The 19,775-nt window shown below is 40.6% G+C and overlaps 1 protein-coding gene across 6 annotated transcripts in view; it reads right to left on the bottom strand.

Moving 5' to 3' along the window:
- Positions 1 to 19,775, bottom strand: part of LOC140203361 (protein shisa-like-1) — a 200,179-nt gene that overhangs the window by 40,458 nt on the left and 139,946 nt on the right. For all 6 annotated transcript variants that reach the window (XR_011887346.1, XR_011887347.1, XM_072269405.1 and 3 more), the window contains exons 2-3: positions 11,049 to 11,208; positions 4,337 to 4,550 (exon numbers count right to left, since the gene is read on the bottom strand). Coding sequence is in view for 4 of the 6 variants with exons in the window: in XM_072269405.1 (XP_072125506.1) it covers positions 4,337 to 4,550; positions 11,049 to 11,115 (281 nt within the window). In the remaining 2 variants the exon portion in view is untranslated. The remainder of the gene's footprint in view (positions 1 to 4,336; positions 4,551 to 11,048; positions 11,209 to 19,775) is intronic.

Here is a 19,775-nt window from a genome sequence, read left to right as displayed (position 1 = left end):
TCCACCTATCACCCTCCATCTTCATTTCCCTCCCCTGCTCAATCACCTTCCCTCTCACCTAGCTTCACCTGTCACTTGCTAGCTTGTACACCTTCACCTCGTCTCACCTGCTTTTTCTGGCTTCTTCCCCTGCCCTTTCCAGTCCTGATGAAGGGTCTCAGACCTAAACATTGACTGTTTATTCCTCTCCGTAGATACTGCCTTACCTGCTGAGTTCCTCCAGCATTTTGTGTGTGATACACTGGATAATGAACCTCTTTGACCATAATCCTGAAGCTTCCTTTCATTTGATCGGCCATTTTCACTCAAAGCAATGGAAGTGATCAGAGATACAAAATGGAAAGCAATAACTCATACTTAACCACCAAAAGCAGCAGAATAACCTATTAGGACCAGGGAAGTAACTTACGTACATTTTACAGTTAAACAGAAAATTTATGAAAATTAATGTATGAGAAGATAATCAAATGTATTTAATTTTAAAAGAAATAATAACCAAACATTTCCCTTGCACACTCTATTCTGGCAATTTAAAATTGATTTGTAGAGAAATTTTAAATATCTAATCAAATCAATAACTTGCCTTATTTTACCCTTTTCCAAATGGTGCCATATTCCTTCCTAAAGACTATAGCTCATGGTGAAATAAGTTTCTGGAAATCTTTTTGCCCGATTAACCAGTTGTTACATGTGGAACTAGACATGCATGTAGAGTTTAACACACATCAGTTTTACATTGATCAGTAACAAAATTACGTCGGAGAACTGGTCGATTTTTATCTGGGTTGTGGCTAATATTCTCTCATTTGTGATTAGCACAGATTCAGGGATTCAGCATGATGAATTATTTTAGTTAAAAAAGACAAACTTGTGAAACCCAAAACTGTATTCCTTTTAAGAGGCATACATAATCCCACCACTTTCTGCAAATTTGTTTCCACCAACATCCATCTCACCCTACCACCACCTAATTAATCCAGATTGATCCGTGTGTCAATGTTTCAGCCCAAAACGTCGACTATTTATTCACTTCCGTAGATGCTACCTGACCTGCTGAGTTTCTCCAGCATTTTGTTTGTGTTGCCCTGGATTTCCAGCATCTGCAGTTTCTCTTGTGGTTTGGATTTGCTGCTCCAATGCGAAGTCTCTTCGAGGAATGACTACCTTGAAGAAGTTTAAATCTATCTCTGCTCCCCCTCTATGATCTCTGCTGCTCTCTGGCCCTTCGACCATGTACTCATCCAGACTCACTACCACAGCCATGTATCCTTCCTGGGAACTTGTCTTCGCTTCCATCTTATACCACATGACTTCCAGCTCCATTTTCAGGCCTCTCAGCTTGGGGCCACCAAGGATCCCGGGTAACTACGTTCAGTTGATTGCTTCTCCCCCTGAATTCTACATGCCTCTCTTTCTGCTGTGCGGAGACACCTGAGGACTCTGTCCCAGTTTCTGCCACAGCTCTCGGCCTCTATCTCCTTCACCTGTCATAGATCTCTCCTACATTTCATCCTCCACTGGATCCATGCCTTCAACCACAAGTTCTTCGCCATTCTTGTGTCCAGGAAGGATCAGAAGATCACCCGTCTCCAGCTGTGGATCCCTCAGACTCCAACTCCTGTTCCAATGCCCCTGGACTCTTCCTGCCACCTCCCGCTTGGATCTCAATTTGATTGGACATCTTCAGGACTACAGATCCTGCCAACTCTGAATCCAGTCCGACAGCCTTGGACTCCTCTGAACCGGGTATACAATCATCACCAACCCCAGCTCCAATGACCCTGGACATCTCCAGGCTGAAAATTATGCAGTCTCTAGCTTTGGCTGCAGCCCGGACCTATGCTGCCAGCCTTTTGGGTTGAAGTTTTTCTTGTTGTCGCTAGGACCTCAGGCACCCCTTTCCCCACCATCACTCTCCAACCCCGGGTCTCTCAGGCTCCCCCATCACCTCTTGAGAAGTCAGATACTCCATCTTCAACCCTTCCTACCTTCCCTGAAAACCCCAACCCTCCCTACTACTGCAACGCCAATAACTCTCCTTGCCCCTCTAATCCCAACTCTAATCCCTGCTGTATCTTCACCATTCTTTCCAACCTTCCCCTCCCTGAGGCAGAAGGTTCTGTCCTCAGCAAGGGCCTTACCTTTGTCCTGCTTTGCCTGCACCTCAATGAGTTTCGAGCCCGCCATGACATTGAGCTCTTCTTCTATTGCCACCATCTCTAAGCCCATTTCTTTGGCAAGAGTTACCCACCCTGTACTGATGACCTATTCTCCTATCTTCAACCCTCCTTCTCTTCATGGACACCCTACTCTGGGTCTCTGCCTTCTCTGAATCCTTTCATCTTGGATTGCTGATTTAGACATCAACCAGCTCAACTTCAGCCCTTCTCACTCGTTCTTGAACCTTACACCCTCTGAGCACATCTGCCCTTCACTGTCTCTGCATCAGTCTCAGCCTTACCATCAAACCTGCAGACAAAGGGGATGCTATTGTAATGTGGCGGACTGACCTCTATCTTGCTGAGGACAGGCTGCAACTCTCAGACACCTCCTCTTACCTACCCATTCTCAGACACCTCCTCTTACCTACCCACTTCAGACACCTCCTCTTACATACCCACTCTCAGATACCTCATCTTACCTACCCACTCTCAGACACCTCCTCTTACCTACCCACTTCAGACACCTCCTCTTACCTACCCACTCTCAGACACCTCCTCTTACCTACCCACTCTCAGATACCTCATCTTACCTACCCACTCTCAGACACCTCCTCTTACCTACCCACTGAAAAGGATCACACTCTGGATCATCACAGAATTGTCTCCAACACCATCATGAGCCTCATCAACTCTGGAGAACCCCCAACCACTGCCACGAAACTCATAGTTCTCTTACCCTGCAATGCTCATTTCTACCTCCTACCCAAGATCAACACGCCTGACTGTCTGGGTAGGCCCGTTGTCTGCCTGCTCCTGACCCACTGAATCATTTCTACATATCTCAGTTCCATCTATCCCCCTGGTTAAGTCCATTCTCATCTACATCCAGATACTTCACATGCCCTTTATCTCCTCAAAAACTTTCAATTCTCTGGCACTATCTGCCTCATTTTCACCATGGATGTCCAGTCTCTAGACACTTCTATCCCCCATCAAGAAGGCTTTAAAGCCCTCTGCTTCTTTCTCATTACAAGAATCAACCAGTTCTCCTCCACCAACAACCCCCCTCCATCTGGTCCTCACCCTGAACAATTTCTCCTTTGGCTCCTCCCACTTTCTGGGCCCCAGCAATGCCAGCCTTTCCATTGGATATGTATAACAGTCCATTTTGTGAGCCTTTCATGGCAATGATCCCCAACTCTTCCTGCAGTACTTTGACATCTGCATTGGTGCTGCTTCATGAACCCATGCTGTGATAATCAATTTCATCAACTTTACCTCCAACTTCCACTTTGCTCTTAAATACAATTGGTCCATTTCTGACAACTCCGTCCTCTCTCTCTCTCTCTCTCTTGACTATACCTCTTCCCATCTGGTCTTCTGTAAAAATACTATTCCCTTTTCGCGGTTCCTTCATCTCCATCACGTCTGTTCCCAGGATGAGGCTTTCCTTTCCAGGTCCACTCTCAGGATGGAGGGGCAACATATTCTGTCTGAGTAGCCTCCAACTTGATGGCATGAACATCGATTTCCCCTTCCAGTAAGAACTTCCCTTTCCTCCTTCCCTCTTCTTCTATTCCCCACTCTGGCCTCTTTCCTCTTCTCCTTGCCTGCCTATCACCTCCTCCTGGTGTCCCTCCTTCTTCCCTTCCTCCCATGGTCCACTAACCTCTCCCTTCAGATTCCTTCTTCTCCAGCCCTTTACCTTTCCCACCCACCTGGCTTCACCCATAATTTTTCTAGCTAATCCTGCTTCTCCTTTCCCCACCTTTCCATTCCAGCATCTTTCTGTCCTGTCCTGAAGAATAGTCTCAGCCCAAAACATCAACATTTTACTCATTTCTGTAGGTGCTGCCTGACCTGCTGAGTTCCTCCAGCATTTTGTATGTGTTACCCTGCATCTCCAGCATTTACAGAATCTCTTGTGTTTTTAATTAACGTGTGCTATTTGGATGGCCAGCTGGAATTCCAATCTCCCGTAACGCTAATGCATGAATTGAGTAGAATGCATGTATTCTGCTCAATTTAAACTGGTAAACAAAATTAAGGCCCATGTTCATTACTCCATCTACAACATTGACAAAATACTGTTTCTTATTATTAACGAATTTACAATTCTTTTTTATATCAAGAGACAAAGAAGCTGACGAGATCTCAAGAGCTTCTGCACTTACTTATGCATGTATCCCTCTGGCTGGCCCGTCATGTTCATCTGCATGACTGCCTGAAACTCGGTCTCATTGCAGCAATACTTGAAGACAGTGCTGTTATGATGACAACATAACATGTAGCTTTTGCTGTCTGAAAGGCGTGGGCAGTGGAAACCAAAATGATATCGCCCCTTGATATCTGCATAAGGCTCACAAACACGGAAATGTGCTGAGATTACTGTTCAAAGAAAGCAGAGCATTAGATCTCATTAGATGCATGTTAAATTTAATATTTTGTAAATATTATTTATCTTATTTTCTTGTCACTCAGTTGATCCCTACAATTAAGGGCTTGACGCATGAAAAGAGGTTGAGCAAGCTTGACCTATACCCACTGCATGAGTCATAATCTTACTGAAACATATGAGATTCTGAGAGGCAGATAGGTGGGGAGAATGAGGATTGAATATTTCTCTGATCTTGGGTAATTAGAACTAGGGAGCCTAGTTTCAGAATAAGGAGTCATTGATTTAAGTTGGAGATGAAAAAGAACTTTGTCTTTCAGAGGGTCATGATCTTTGGAATTTTCTACCCTGTGGAGCTGTGGAGGCAGAGTACTTCAGTAGATTCAACCTGGATTCTGAGAGATATTTGAAGTACATGAGAGTCAATCGGCATGTGGGGAGAATGGGAATATGGTGTTGAGGCTAAGATTGTATTATCAAATGGCAGAGCAAGATGCAGAGTCCAACTGGGCTACACCTGCTAGGCAATTTTCTCATCCTATTTATCATCCAGTTGCTCTTTCATAATATTTTACTATGAAGCCATTTGTTTACCAGCTATCAGGACAAACTAATGAATCATTTATTGTATACAGCTTGCCCTACAGGAATAACATAAAAGCTAATGATTCAGTATCTTGCTATCTAACAGCCTTCAAAAATATCCTTCAAGAGCATAGTGTGATTTTAAATAGAAGCTTAGAAATATGTCATTTTTAAGATCTTCATGGAAAAATGGTAAAAACATCCTGAAAATGGCACTCTACCTCATGCCGCAATGATGAGCAGGCCCCTATAAAACTGTGCCATCAATATTCTACTCCTGCAATTATTAAATATCTTAGCATATCAATAACTGGAATTATTAACAAATAATTCCATGTTTCCCAAGACCATTTTGTGAATATGCCATATTGTGCTGGAGACATTGGACTTGAGTGTCTGTCTATTAGCTTCACAAGTTTCAGAAGGCCGATTTAAAGAAGGCCTGTCAATTAATCATTATGAATACTATATATGATTATTGCAATAGAAATTAATGCCTTTTTAAATATGATCAATTTGAAAGTGTAAGTTGCTTCTTTGAAGTGACAAGCCAATGAACCTAACTTCTTTCATAAAAAGTATTAGACACTCAGAAATTCATGGTAATCATGCAAAATCAATGTAATTTTGAAGAAGGGAGATCATGCTTGACTAATTTTGTCCTTTGACAAAGTAACATACTGTGGATCAAGGTGAACTGGAAAAGGCATGGATAAAAGACTGACTGGTAAACAAGATTGAAAGTAAACACAACAGGACTTCCTCTGGTTGGTAAAATGCAACCAAGCATGTACCACAAGAAAATGTGCTGGGATGTCATTTTTTTACAATTTACATAAATAACTTGGATGACAGCATTATGGATATGGCTGTTAATTTTGCTAATTACAGAAAGATACGTGGGAAAGTAAACTGTGAAGAGGGCTGAAGGAGGCTGCAAAAAGATGTAGAGAAACGAGTGGGCAAAGATCTGGCAACTGGAATGTGCAAGAAAATGTGAAATTTGTTGATTTTTACAGAACATTTATAAAATCATATTATAAAAATAGTAAGAGATTACAGAGCTCCAATATATAGATGCCAATGGACATCTTAATGCGTGATTCAGAAAGGGCTAGTGTGCGGGTAGAGTAAAGAATTAGAGAAGCTAACAGAATATGATCTAAAATGAAAACAAAATGCTGGAAATACTCAGCAGGTTAGGCTTCATCTGTGGGAAGAGAAAACAAGTTGGAGGTGTTTCTCCAGAATTGAAGAGACAAAGGGTGCCCAAAATGTGCTACCAGGGGTGGTGGTGGAGGCAGGTATGATAGAAACATTTAAGGGGATCTTAGATATGCAAAAATCTTAGGGTATGGAGCATGTGCAGGCAGAAGGGATTAGTTTAAATAGGCATCATTAATTTCATTAGTACAGCACAACCTCATGGGCCAAAGGGTCTGTATTGTGTTGAAGTGTTCTGTTTTCACTCACCCAATTTGTGTTTGGTTTCCCAGTATAGAGGAGCCCACAGTGTGAACACTGCATGTAGTGCACTAGCTTGGAAGAAATTCAAGCGAATTGCTATTTCACTTGGAGTGACTGGTGGGTCACTGAATGGTGGGAAGCGAGTAGGTGAAAGGACAAGAATTTCAGCATCTGCAGTTGCAAAAGGCAGTTTAGAATAAAAATATTATTAGTACAGAATTAGTGTAAATGGGTGCTTTATGGTTGGCTTGAATTTAATGAGTCAAATGTATCACATATCTTCCCTGGTTTATGATTCTAAATCAGAGCTCCACATGACCCCCATGAAGCCTTGTGTAGTTAAAGCAAATCTTTCCTTGCACCTTTACACAAATCATCTTTCTCAGGCCAGACACAATTTGACCTATTAATTTTTCTTCACAGTTACTTTCAGTGACCTGTGTGAGAACTTTCAAGACTACCTGCACGTCAACTCTTCCCAAACTAACACCATTGACATAATACAATATCCTTCCATTGCTTCTATCAACTTGAATAACTTTGCATAATTCTGCAATTATAATGACATTCGCCAGACCCCAACAGCCTCTGTTTCGAAAGTGCCATGATTATCCCCTGCCCTCACCAACCCATTGTCAGCTGCTGATTCTGGAACCTGGAGCAATACAAACAAAGGGCCTGAGGAACTCAGTACATCAGGCAGCAGCTATAGAGGAGAATAAACAGTAGAAGTTTGGGGCAGAGACCTTCGTCAAGTCTGGAAAGGAAAGGGACAAAAGTCCGATTAAGAAGGTGGGAGGACTGGGGAGGAGAGCAAGCAGGCAGATGAGGGGGAAGGTGGGTGGGAGAGTGGGGATAGCTTGAAGCCGTAAAGGGCTGATGAAGAGGGAGTCTGACAGGAGAGGACGGAGGAACACGAGGAAAGGGAAGGAAGAGGGGAATCAGAGGGAGGTAATATGCAGATGAGGAGAGAATGGGGTTGAGAGGATAACCAGAATGGGAATGGAAAAGGGAGGAGGGAGGTGGACGATTGCAGGACTCAGCTGGTCTTACCTATCATCTGCCATCCTGTACTCCTTCCCTTCCCCTCACCCATCTTCTTATTTTGGATTCTGCGCCCTGATGAAGGACCTCAGCCTGAAACATTGACTGTTTCTTCCCCTCCATTGATGCTGCCTGACTTGTTGAGTTCTTCCAGCATTTTGTGTGTGTTGCTCAAGGTTTCCAGCATCTGCTGAATCTGGTGTTTATGACTGAGGAACCTTGCTCTTTTTGAACTACAAATCCTAATTAGCCTTGCGTGTTTCCTGCAAGTCACTTGACAAATTTTATATATCTTTGATGGGGAATAGATTCCACCCACTTTGTCAGTTGGCAGTAGGGGAAGTGCACACGATGAGGGCAGCTGGTGTGGTGGTTGCTGTTGTTGGGACCCGATCACCAGTGGTACAATGTGAGTACCCACTCTTAATTCCACTCCCCAGCCTTTATGTGATGTTTCAGGTAAGTTTGTGACAAAACGCTGAAGTACAGAAATAAATATAATGACCGCTTTTGTGTTGGAACTTATGAACTGGATGGAACTCTTGTTGCAGTTCATGAAAACTGTGATTAATTGCAATTATTTGACATAATTTTGATGGCCCAATTTATAATGGGAATCACATATTTTCTGGACTGTGTGTTAGATTGATCAGAATGATTAAGAATTCAACTAACAGTAATTGGTTTGATGGGTTGCTGTCGTGAGCAGTCATCCTTGTCGGGTGGAGCTAAAGCTAAGTGTATACTTGTTCCTCTTGAAGGAAGGCAGGAGAAGTTCTGTCTGTCTTTTATGCTTCTGGAGTATGGCTTTTCCAGTGGCTGATGTGCCCTGTCCCAGACTTCTTGTTTACCTTCTACTCCATACTGCATCAGAAGTTAGGCACTGCACTCAGTCTTTCTTTCACAACCGTTACCACCGCACCCCCCCACCAGTGTATTCAATATTTCAGTAATATTTGAGTAGTATTGTTGGATTAAGCATTCTTTATTTACATAGTTCCATAATTCATTACATAAGAAGCAGATGAATGGCATACGTTATTACGTCACCATGTTATATGTGAGTGACCTACTAAAGAAAAAAAATTAACTAGACAGATTTTCAGCCCATGTGTTTTTTTTTTCGCAATTACATTCTGGAGTTACAAAACATAACATCACCCCCCACCCCCTGTAACTTCGACCTCCGTTTAACCCCCTGGGTCTTTGTGATCATTTGGCAATGTATTACAAGCCGGGCACTGTATTACAAGCTTTAGGTTCAACATGTAATGTGATGTTCAATTCTATAATCTTCCTTTAATTTTTTTCTCAAAACAAGTAATTATCCACAATACATTAAAATTTCAGATGCATTTTGAGGGTGGACATGGCAGGACCAAAACCAATGTCTTTGTCTTAAAGTGTAGATAATCACAATTGTGCAAAGGTGGAGGCGCCCAAGGTGGATTGGGAAAATAAGCTAAGAGGCGGGTCAGGAAATGAGCAATGACAGGTAGTTGAACAGCTCACCCATAACACTCAGCAGGCAGTTATCCCAATTAGAAAGACGGTATCATGAAAAAGAGGTAGAATCTGTGGTTAATAAATTAGGTCGGTTGAAAAGTAGGGCATACAGAATTGCAGGGGCTGATAGCAGGCCAGGGGACTGGGAAGATGTTTGGATCCAGCAACAAAAGACATAAGCTTATAAGAAGAATGAAAATTGATTTTGAGATAAATAATTATTTGGTAATATAAAAACAAAGAGTAATAATTTCTATGAATATATAAATAGGAAGAATGTGGCCTAGGTAAGTTTGGGATCTCTAGAGAACAAGGCTGGTGAATTAATAACAAGAAATTGCAGCTATATTAAGTCAGTTCTTTACATCAATCTTCACCATGGAAGACAATACAGAAGGACTAATTTCAAATAACAGAGAGAATTGTAAAAGTCCTGATCATAAAGGATAAAATATTAGAGAAGCTTGCTTGGGTAAACACAGGCAAATCACTGAAACCTAATGGCCTGTTAAGGATTTTTTTTCCAAAACTCCCTAAATATATCAATAATCAAAGACGAACTATTCCTTTAGGAAAGCTGAATATAATCAAATTTAGACATGTTTTAGGTTAATTATGTTTGAAAAATTTGCTCAGATTCTTTGAGGATGTGACAGGGAGAATTTATAAAGAGGAATATTAGATACAGACATTTGACAAAGCACACATATTTTATGCACCAGTTTCTTAAAAGCACAAGACACTTAGAGGAAGTGTGTTAGCATGGATTGAAAATTGACTGTCACACAGAAAACAGATTTGAAATAAATGGGTTCTTTTCAGCTGGAAAGATGTAACTAGTGGAGTATTCAGAGAATAGTAATATGGTCCACAATATTTTACTGTTTACATGAATAATCTGCAGGAGGGAATCAAATGTAAGGTTTCCAAGTTGGCTGATAGGTGGAAGGTCATGTTGAAGATGGTGTGAATCTGCAATGGGTTTACGATAGATCAGGTGAGAACATGGAAAATGATGTTCACTGTGAGAAAGTGTGAGGTCATGCACTTCTGTAAGAGGAGTCAAAGGTATTTTTTTATATTTAAGGAAGGAGACACTGCAAATGATGAAGTTTGGCTTGATTTAGATATTCTTAAGCATGAAATCACTGGTAGCTCCAACAAGCTGTTAACGATAAATGGCATGCAAATTTCTCGAGATGCTGAAACTTAAGACTAGGGAAGTTTCGTTACAATTGTATATGGTGCTAGGGAGATTACATCTGGAATACTGTACACAGTTTTGGTCCTTTTACCCGCCCCCCCCCCCAAAAAAAAAATATGGTTGCATTAGTCCAAAGGAGATTTGCCAGGCAAAATTCTGCAATAATGTGGTTGTCCCATCAAGGAAGACTAGACAGTTTAGGTCTGATTGCCTCTGAGTTTAGAGGAATGAAGGGTGATTTTGTTCAAACATATGAAACCATAAGGGGATCTCACAGAGTAAATGTCGAAGTGTTTCCCACGAAGGAGAGACAGTTACAAAATAAGGGACCAGTAACAGAGATACACAGTGAAAATTCATCTCTCAGAGGGGAATTGTCTGCCCTGAGGGTAGTGGAGGTCAGATCATTAGAAATATTTAAAGTGGAGATAGATAAACATTTGAAAGATTGATGAATTCAGAGTAATGTGCAACTGCGTAGAATGGGAGTTCAGCCCAGCATGTCATCACATTAAATGGCACGGCAGACTTGAGTAGCCTGATGGCTTACACCTGTTACTTTCCTGCGCTATATACTTTCCCACTTTTTATCCCAAGTCATTGAAAGCTACTTCTGTGTCCTCAGATAGGACGCTATGGTTATAAATATTTATTACAAGTTCATGAATTGCAATTAGCTTCCTACCTGCTGATGTTAGCAACAGAAGGACAACTGTTGCTACAGTGGTGGACTGTGGACAAAAGCTGACCATTTTTCAGTTTGCTTTCATGTAACTGTTAGAGAGTTGTCTCCTTATCAAAATCTGTCAACATGGCCGACTGCCTCTCCTGCTGTTCAGGGTACACTAGAAAGAGAAAACATTTGTGTTGATGTTCAATTACAGATTTCATCAGGAATGTGAGAGTTTAGTTCAAATAATAAAAAAAACAGAAAATATTGTAAAACAATTGTAAGCCAAGGCAGCATCTGAATAAAAAAGGAAGATAATCCTATGATTTTGCATTGAATTTTAATTTTAACTGCTATTTTTAATCTGTGTTAAAATTGTATCTATCACCAATCAGTCCCGCAGGGAAGTACCTTTTAAATGACTATTGAATTATATATTATCACACTTAAGATCCATCTTCACTCCTGAATTTGAGTGTTAATTTCTGTTATACCTCTCAAGATTATTAGAGTTATGGATATTATTGGAATTGAGCAAGAAAGGATTAATTCAGGAAAGTGACATTGGTAAAACATCATTTGAATTGTGGAGCAGGCAGAATGACATTCTGCTGTGTCTGATTTTGGTGTTAGTTTTGGTTCAGTGGTAGCGTTCTTGCCTGAAGTTAGAAGATCATAAGTTGTCCTGTCTCAGAAACTTAAGCAGTAAATTTTGCCAACTCTTCTGTGCAGTACTGTGGGACTCTGCACTTTTGGAAGTTCCCTGTTTCAGTCTGCTGTTTGCCCCTCATGTGGACATAAAGCATTCTCTGGCAGTGTTTCCAAATCTCCATTTATCCGTCACTAAAAGCATATTATCTGCTCATTATCTTATTGACTATGAGAAAATCTCTTGCCTCATTTTCTACACTAAAATGGTATGTATATTTCAAAAGTAATTAATTATCTGTAAACTGCTTAGTGACATTGTTAGGATGTAGAAGGCATTATGTAACTGCACTAATTTCTTTCTTTGATACAGAAAATTCTTTGCAAATAAGACATAAACAATTTAACACAAAACATATCTCACTGAAAAAAGAAGCTGAGTTAGACTTCATAGCCTGTCCATTTGTGGGAATGAGGGTGACATTGTTGTTCTTTCTGCACTATAATTAAATCTTTTACTTTTAAACCTGCAACAGTTTTCTGCAGTGTCTGCCAAATTGTTCACGATGGATAAACATCATTTGATTCTATCAACAATATAGTTAAGATCTGTCCCAGAAAATCTGGGTCACTTGGCAGCAGCATTCTCCCAGAGTGGAAAAAGCTTTGCTCATTTTAACAATTATTTTTAAAGAGTGACTCTCTGTGGATAAATAGTTTCCATTTACTCTCACACTAACTAAATCACAGTGCAAGATGTAGTTACCAACACTTATTTCTCCTGGCATTGCATGTTCTCAACACAGACCTTTGACATGATCAGAAAATTAAGATCATTCAGAGACATAGAGTCATAGAGGTATACAGCATGGGAGAGAAGGCCCTTTGTCCCAACTCATCCTTGTCAGCCGAATTGTCTAACAGAACTAGGCCCAGTTGCATGCTCTTGGCCCATCTTCCTCTAAACCAGGGGTCCCCATGGACTGTTGCTTAATGGAATTGGTCCATGGCATTAAAAAAGGTTGGGAACTCCTGCTCTAAACCTCCAAACTTTTCCCATCCATTTCCCATCAGTGGCAGCTGCTTCGGCCCTTGATAATCTTTCATGATCAGAAACACATTTAGCTACTGAACAAACTGCTTCAGCTAATGTGCACTCCATTGGTGGGTTCTCCCTCAAAATTTAGCAAAGCTTCATTGAATATTCAAATTGGCATAAGTCAGACTGTGAAACAAATGACCCCACTGCGTCCCATTGAGAGACATTCAGAGGGGGCACTGAACTCCTTCTGTTAATTACCATCAGATAAGAGTTCAAATGGATCCCTAGCATCCAGCAACAGTAATACAGTTAAAGCTAGCTAAATGGCCAATCACATTGAACATTGTAACATGGTTTTAAACATTTTACAGCATGTAACAATACTCTAACGCTAGCTAAGGTAATATAAACAAACTAATAACAGTGAAAAACTATATTATTTTAATATCCATTGTAATTTAAAATACTTATTTGTAGGACTTACAGATGAACACATAAGAAGTACTATTTTGGTGTCAGAAAGCTTCCAAGGTTGGATCTGAAATTGTGTGATAAAGATGACTATTACTAATCCAGAACAAATACTATGCTACCATATCATATCCAAGGAAAAGATCTTTCGAATATAGTGCAAAATGAAAGAATCCAATTGAAAGAGCCTTGTTGCTACAGTGTCACTGCAATTGTCACATTTCTGCACTTTGCCTCCTATAAGCATCTTTTTCAAGTGGAGTTAATATTTGGGGAAAAATGGCCAATTTTTCAATCTATATTGCCTGCACTGCAGAGCATTATTACACCATAATTTGGTAGGTTGGGCTCCAAGGCATTGATTTTTTCATGGTGACATACCGGAGAGTAGACCTTACTCTAAACATCTGCAAAATGAAAGCCTCTGCCATTGTGCTTTACTATGCAACACAACTACCCAATAATGAAGCCTTACAATGAGATCCAGGAAAACATGGACCACTTACCATATGAGAGGAGCCACCTCTTGGTGAAAGCAAATATAGATAATGAAATTCACCATAGCTTCCAGTGCAGCAGAAAAAGAAAGTTGTGTAAATATCAGGACTTCAAACTTGGCACAAAGTTCATGGAATAGGCCTAAATGTTAAGAAATCATTTCTGTTCTCCTATAGGCTTCTGAGACATGTTCTATCTATAGCAGGTAACTCAAAGCATTGGAATGAAACCATCATTGCTGTTTTTACAAAATTTTGCAAGATCCAATACTGAAGGTTAAGTGAACCAATGTTAGAGTCCACTCCCAGAACAGCATTGAGGCCATAACTCTGTTCACTTAGCTCCAGTGAGCACGCTACATGGTTTACCTGTCCAGCAACAGACCCTCAAAGACAGGGGGTACCATCTGAGCTTTGTCTCGATAAGAGATTACCAGGAGTACTGAAGAAAGAACTTAAGGAAATTCTCAAAGTCTCCTTGAAAAGATATAATATCACCACCTGTCGATTGACCTCTCAAATTGGAGAACATCTGAGATGGCATTAAGAGCCTCAAGCACTTCTGTTAGTGGCACATACAAGTCCACTGGTAATGGCAGATGGAACTAACTACCTCTCATTCTAAATACTTATCTAATCAAGAATCTCCAGCCACATTTGTGCTAGTAACTCTGGATACCTACCATATTGGCTTCATCAGTCATGTCAGAACCCGAGGAGTTGTGTGGAATAAAAAGTTTGATCCTGAAGGACAGCCTAAGGAGAGTGGGGTGTTATAAAGTAGCCACTCAGCAATCAGCATGTTTGTTTTAAATTTTATATTTATTTTCTAGTTAATTAGATGGTTTTCTTGAACTTTCAATTTTGACATCTCCAATATCAAATTGGATAAACCCAATGGTGAATCAAAATTGTGAATAAGTCTGAATGTTGTTCCCGATTCAGAAAATATTGCATTATAGTAAAGCTAAATGTATAAAGCTTAAGAGAGCTGTGAACCCTGACTGGGTTAATAGGAAGTGAATCTGAATACTGCCTCATGTGGATTAACAGTAGCATGGTGAATGTAAGATACAATTCTCAAGAGTATAGTTATGAACTAATCTTGTTTATAGTGCATTGTGGCATTCGTGATGCACACAACCTTGTGACCCCTGTTGTTTATTTGAATCAAAGAAGTGATTCACAGTCACACAATTTAGGTTGCAGTTTTCATCTTTCTGTCTTTACCATGAACTATTTTTCATTAGGTGTTAAATAATAGTAAGTGGTAACTTCAAAATAGAGCCCTTTGTTATATTTTCTTTCATGATTTGTTTAGGTGATTGTAGAGAAATTTGCAATAAAATATAGAAATGGTGATATTACAGGAAGTTCAAGAAGAGCAGATAAGGATTTCTTTTCTTTTTGCTATTTTCAGAAATGCCTTCCTTTGGACCTTGTGTTCCCTAACAACCATCCTTGTTCTGGTTCAAATTCATCACTAAAATCCTCTAAAATATAACTGTTCATCAGTATTGCACATATTTGTGAGTACTATTATGGGCTATTTTAAATAGTAAGGTTTATTTTAAAAGAATTAAGAAGCAAGGAAATAGATTCAATATATTCTTTGTGAAGAGAGGAATCTTCATTTCTTTCCCAGATGTGTTGACTTGTTGGAGCATACTTCTCTAAATGGTAACCCTTTTATAAAACCTATTTTGTTGAAAACAGCCTTTGTTTTTACCATTTAGTTTGATTGATTGGTTTGACTGGGTGTTGTCAAGGAAGGAGATATGCCGTTATACTATGTGAATGTATTGCATATAGAAACCTTTGAAGGTAGTTTGAATTTACAACTTAATAGCTTATGACTTCATGTTGCAGTTGTAGCTTGTCCTCTCTCCCCCATGCCCAACAAAAATATTGTGTCAACCTGACAAAGCTACAAAAAGGATTAGAACATAAGGCCATAAGACATAGAGAGAATTATGACATTGGGCCTATCAAGTCTGCTCCACCATTCGTTCATGGCTGATTTTTTTTTTGCTTTCAACCCCATTGTCCTGTCTTCTCCCTGTAACCTTTGACACCCTATTTAATGTACAAGATCCTTTTACTTTGATACTTTTATTAATCATGAACCTATCAGCCTCCGATTTAAATATAATCAGTGACTTGGGCTTCACAATTTTCTTTTGCAATGCATTCCACCAAATAACTACCCTCTGGCTAAAGAAATCCCTTTTAATCTCTGTTCTTCTATTCTGAGGCTATAACATCTGGTCCTAGATTCATCCACTAATGAAAATATTCTGTCCATGTCCACTCTATCCAGGCCTTTCAGTATTCAGCAGGCTTCAATAAAATCCTCCTCACTCAACAAATAAAGGCGTAGAAGCATCAAATTGTAAACCCCAAGGAAAAGTCCAGAGTTAGAGTCCCTAGAGCAGGTCTACATTGAGTTCAATGCTGACTGGCAACTCCAGTGATGTCACTGATGCCAAATTGTAGTGATCTCTGCCAATCCTTTGGATTCATCAGCTGTGTGGAGAGCTGAAGCCTGCTACCTGAATAACAGCTTGCTCTCCATGTCGTACAACCCTGGCTTGCTGGTTATGTAGACAGCTGGCCGCAATATGCATAGTTGACTCTGACCAATGGAGGGCCTCACGCTGAATACCGCTTTATAAAGCAGCAATACATCCTTTTTTTAAACATTCTAGTTCTCTCGAAATGAATGCTAACATTGGCATTTGTCTTTGTTACTATTGACCCAACCTGCAATTTAACCTTTAGGGAATCCTGGTCAGGGACAAGAGAGTGTGACTGCAAGTGAGGCAGGTAGAAGGATCCAAAAGTTAGAGCTGGAGGTGACTCAACCACTGAGCTTGTTCACTACTTGACAGATTATATGTTAATGTATAAAGTTCAACAGTTCTAAGTACATTTATTATCAAAGTATGTACACAGTATATAACCCTGAGACTTGTCTTCTTGCAGCCAGTCATGAAAACAAAGAAACACCATGGAACTAGTCCAAGAAAGACATCAAACACCCAGCACACAAGAAAAAGAACATATCAAGCAAACAGTAAAAATGAGTGAAAAACACAGGATATGAAGCATCAAACCACAGAGTAACTGAAACAGTCTAGGAACGGTCAGTTTAGTTCAACTGAGAGTTGTATCATTCATTGACTGCAGGCCACAGAGCCAGTACACCCCGATCAAAATTGCACAAAATAGCAATTAAAAAAGGGGTAACCAGAAACCAGAAACACATGTAACATGAGCTACAGAGTCCAATCCACAAACCATATCGATTAAACCTTGTCTGAGACCCACCATTCTCCAGCAGTGTCAAGCGAGAGGGAGAGAGCGTCTGGTCAAATGCAGACAGACAATGCTGAACACCTGCTCGCGCTCCATTCTCATCCTTGTAGATTTCAATCTTGCTCAACGCTTCAATCGGTGAGAACGGCAGGAAATGGAGTCGGTCATGGGCTGACGCCCTGTCTCCAGGCTGCTTGGCCTCCAGGCCGCACAATCTGCTCTACACCTCACCGAACTCCCTTGGAGACACCAAAGCACCAGATCGCTCAATTGGCCTGAACGCTCGCCATCAAACTGTAAATCACAGGTTCCAATAGTAGCTGAATTATATTTGAAAGGAGAAGTAAAAGGAATGGTTTTGTGAGCTGTCTGAAGGACGTTGCCTTTGATCGCATTGCTCACCGGCACAACCTTCTTCTTCCATCTAGTTGACGGAATAAATGGCTTTCTGACCATGTTTGTGGATGATAGATGAAGGAGTTGGTAGTGTTGACGAAGCAGGGGGTCTGCAGAAGGACTTGGACAGATGAGGAGAATAGGGAAAAATTAATTTTAAGGTGATTGGGAGAAAGTATAGGGAGGCTGTCAGAGGAAGTTTTTTTTACATTTAGAGTGGTGAGTGTGTGGAATGCGCTGTTAGGGGTGGTGGTAGTAGATGCAGACACTTATGGAATATGTAAGAGACTCTTAGATAGGCACTTAGATGATAGAAATATAGAGGGATATGTGGGAGGAAAGGGTTAGATTGATCTTGGAGTAGTTTAACAGGTCAGCACAACATTGTGGCCCAAAGGGACTGTGCTGGGCTATAATGCTTTGTTCTCCATGGTCTTTGTTTTAAGTGGCAGTTGGAATACAGCATAGGAAAGTATATGGTTATGCACTTCAATAGGGGAAATAAAGATGCAGCAGCACCTGCCTGTTATGCCACTGGTGTTTAGGGAATTAATGAAGGTACTGTATAAGCAGCTTCTTCATTGTCTGTATAGGAGGATTTTTCATTATTGTTTCCATAACAATTTCCATAACAGTCAGGGCTGAACCCCTGAACCTGGAGGACCAATGGACAACACTTCGACTGGCCTCTACCCTTTGATTGTTTGGCATGGGTGACCTTACCAACAGCCAAAGCAAAAGGCCCAGACTCCAGCCAACATAGCTCTCCAAGTCATTGAGGCATACAAGGCTCCAAACCCGACGGCAAGATTGTGATCTTCTTGGAGGAATAAAAAGGTAATGTATTTTCTAAATGGGGAGCAAAATCAGAAATCAGAGGTACAACAGGACTTGGTCCCTGATTACATATGTACAACTCAATAATAGTATTGAGGAACACCAAATATGATGTAATCGCCCCACTAATAGGTCAGATTAAAATGCTGATTTCTCGCAACATCTAGGCATAAAATATACTAGCTAATTGAGACAGCCAACAGAAGAGAAAGTTTGAAGAACATCTAGCATCCCTGTCTATTATGTTTGACAAGGCTTCAAAAATTTTTCAGTCATGTTTATCTGATGATTTTTTTCAAATGCACTCACTGGATGATTTATCCTAAATTTCCTATCGTCGCAGAAGGTAATCTTGGGCCAGTTTTATTCTCTCCACTTGCTATCAAGTCATTGAATACAGCACAGGCTATGGAATTAAACACATTCTGTTCCTCCAGCTGGCTGCACCTCAATCCCTGCTCTACCAGCATAGTTACAAGATTGGTATATACCTGATGATGGTGAAAATTACACAGGTATCTACACTCCACATCTAATCTGGATCATATAATCCCTTGCTGCTTTGTTATCTTTGTGCCCTGGATGAATCTGTGTTTTATGTATATAGGGAACATGTAAGGTTTCAACCTCTTTTTGAAAGGGCTGCTCATCAAGTTGTGCTGATGAAATTTTGGTCACTTGGTGGGAGGGGGATGCTATGGTTGGAGAACTTCCTTACTAAGCCTGATCATTCAGAGATCTAGGTAGTGATCTGCCAGGTGGTACCCCCATGCCAAGTGCCTGTTCCTCTTCCAAGGGCATATATTGGTGTGGGAGAAAACTGTTTCTGTTATTCACAAATGGTCTTCTTGGGTCAATGTCACTGCAGAGACTGGAGTGGTCCTGGATGTTGAGAGAGTAGTCTTACTGAAGTTTTGTGCTGATGTCTTAACCTCAATTGAAACACAAAAAAAAACATTAAACATAACCTAATGAGAACCTGGGCATAAGTACCTAGAGAAGCACAGGACAAATCATCTAATTAATCTACCCACACAAAATGCTGGTGGAATGCAGCAGGCCAGACAGCATCCATAGGAAGAAGCACAGTCGAAGAAGGGTCTCAGGCCGAAACGTCGACTGTGCTTCTTCCTATGGATGCTGTCTGGCCTGTTGCATTCCACCAGCATTTTGTGTGTGTTCTTGAATTTCCAGCATCTGCAGATTTCCTCATGTTTGCGTAATTAATCAACCCATTGGATTTGAGGGCAGGAATTGAGTAAACCTCTTGAGGACTATAAAAAGATTAAGAATACCCTTAACAAGAAAATCAGGAGTGCAAAGACATGGAATGAAATAATCTGGCAGGTAAGGTTAAGGAAGATATCAATAGTTCTATAACTATATTAAGAGTAAAAGGATGACAAGGGAGAGAGTAGGTCGCCTTGGAGTTCAGCAGAGGTGCCTCTTTCTTGAGCTAGATGAGACAGATAGGATTTTTAATGAATATTTCTCCTTGATGTTGACACTGGAGAACATCATAGTTACCACGAG

Source organism: Mobula birostris, chromosome 9 (genome assembly GCF_030028105.1).
Source record: "Mobula birostris isolate sMobBir1 chromosome 9, sMobBir1.hap1, whole genome shotgun sequence".
Classification (NCBI taxonomy): Eukaryota; Metazoa; Chordata; class Chondrichthyes; order Myliobatiformes; family Myliobatidae; genus Mobula; species Mobula birostris.
Note: the sequence above shows the minus strand (reverse complement) of the source record. Positions and strands in the feature narration are given on the sequence as shown.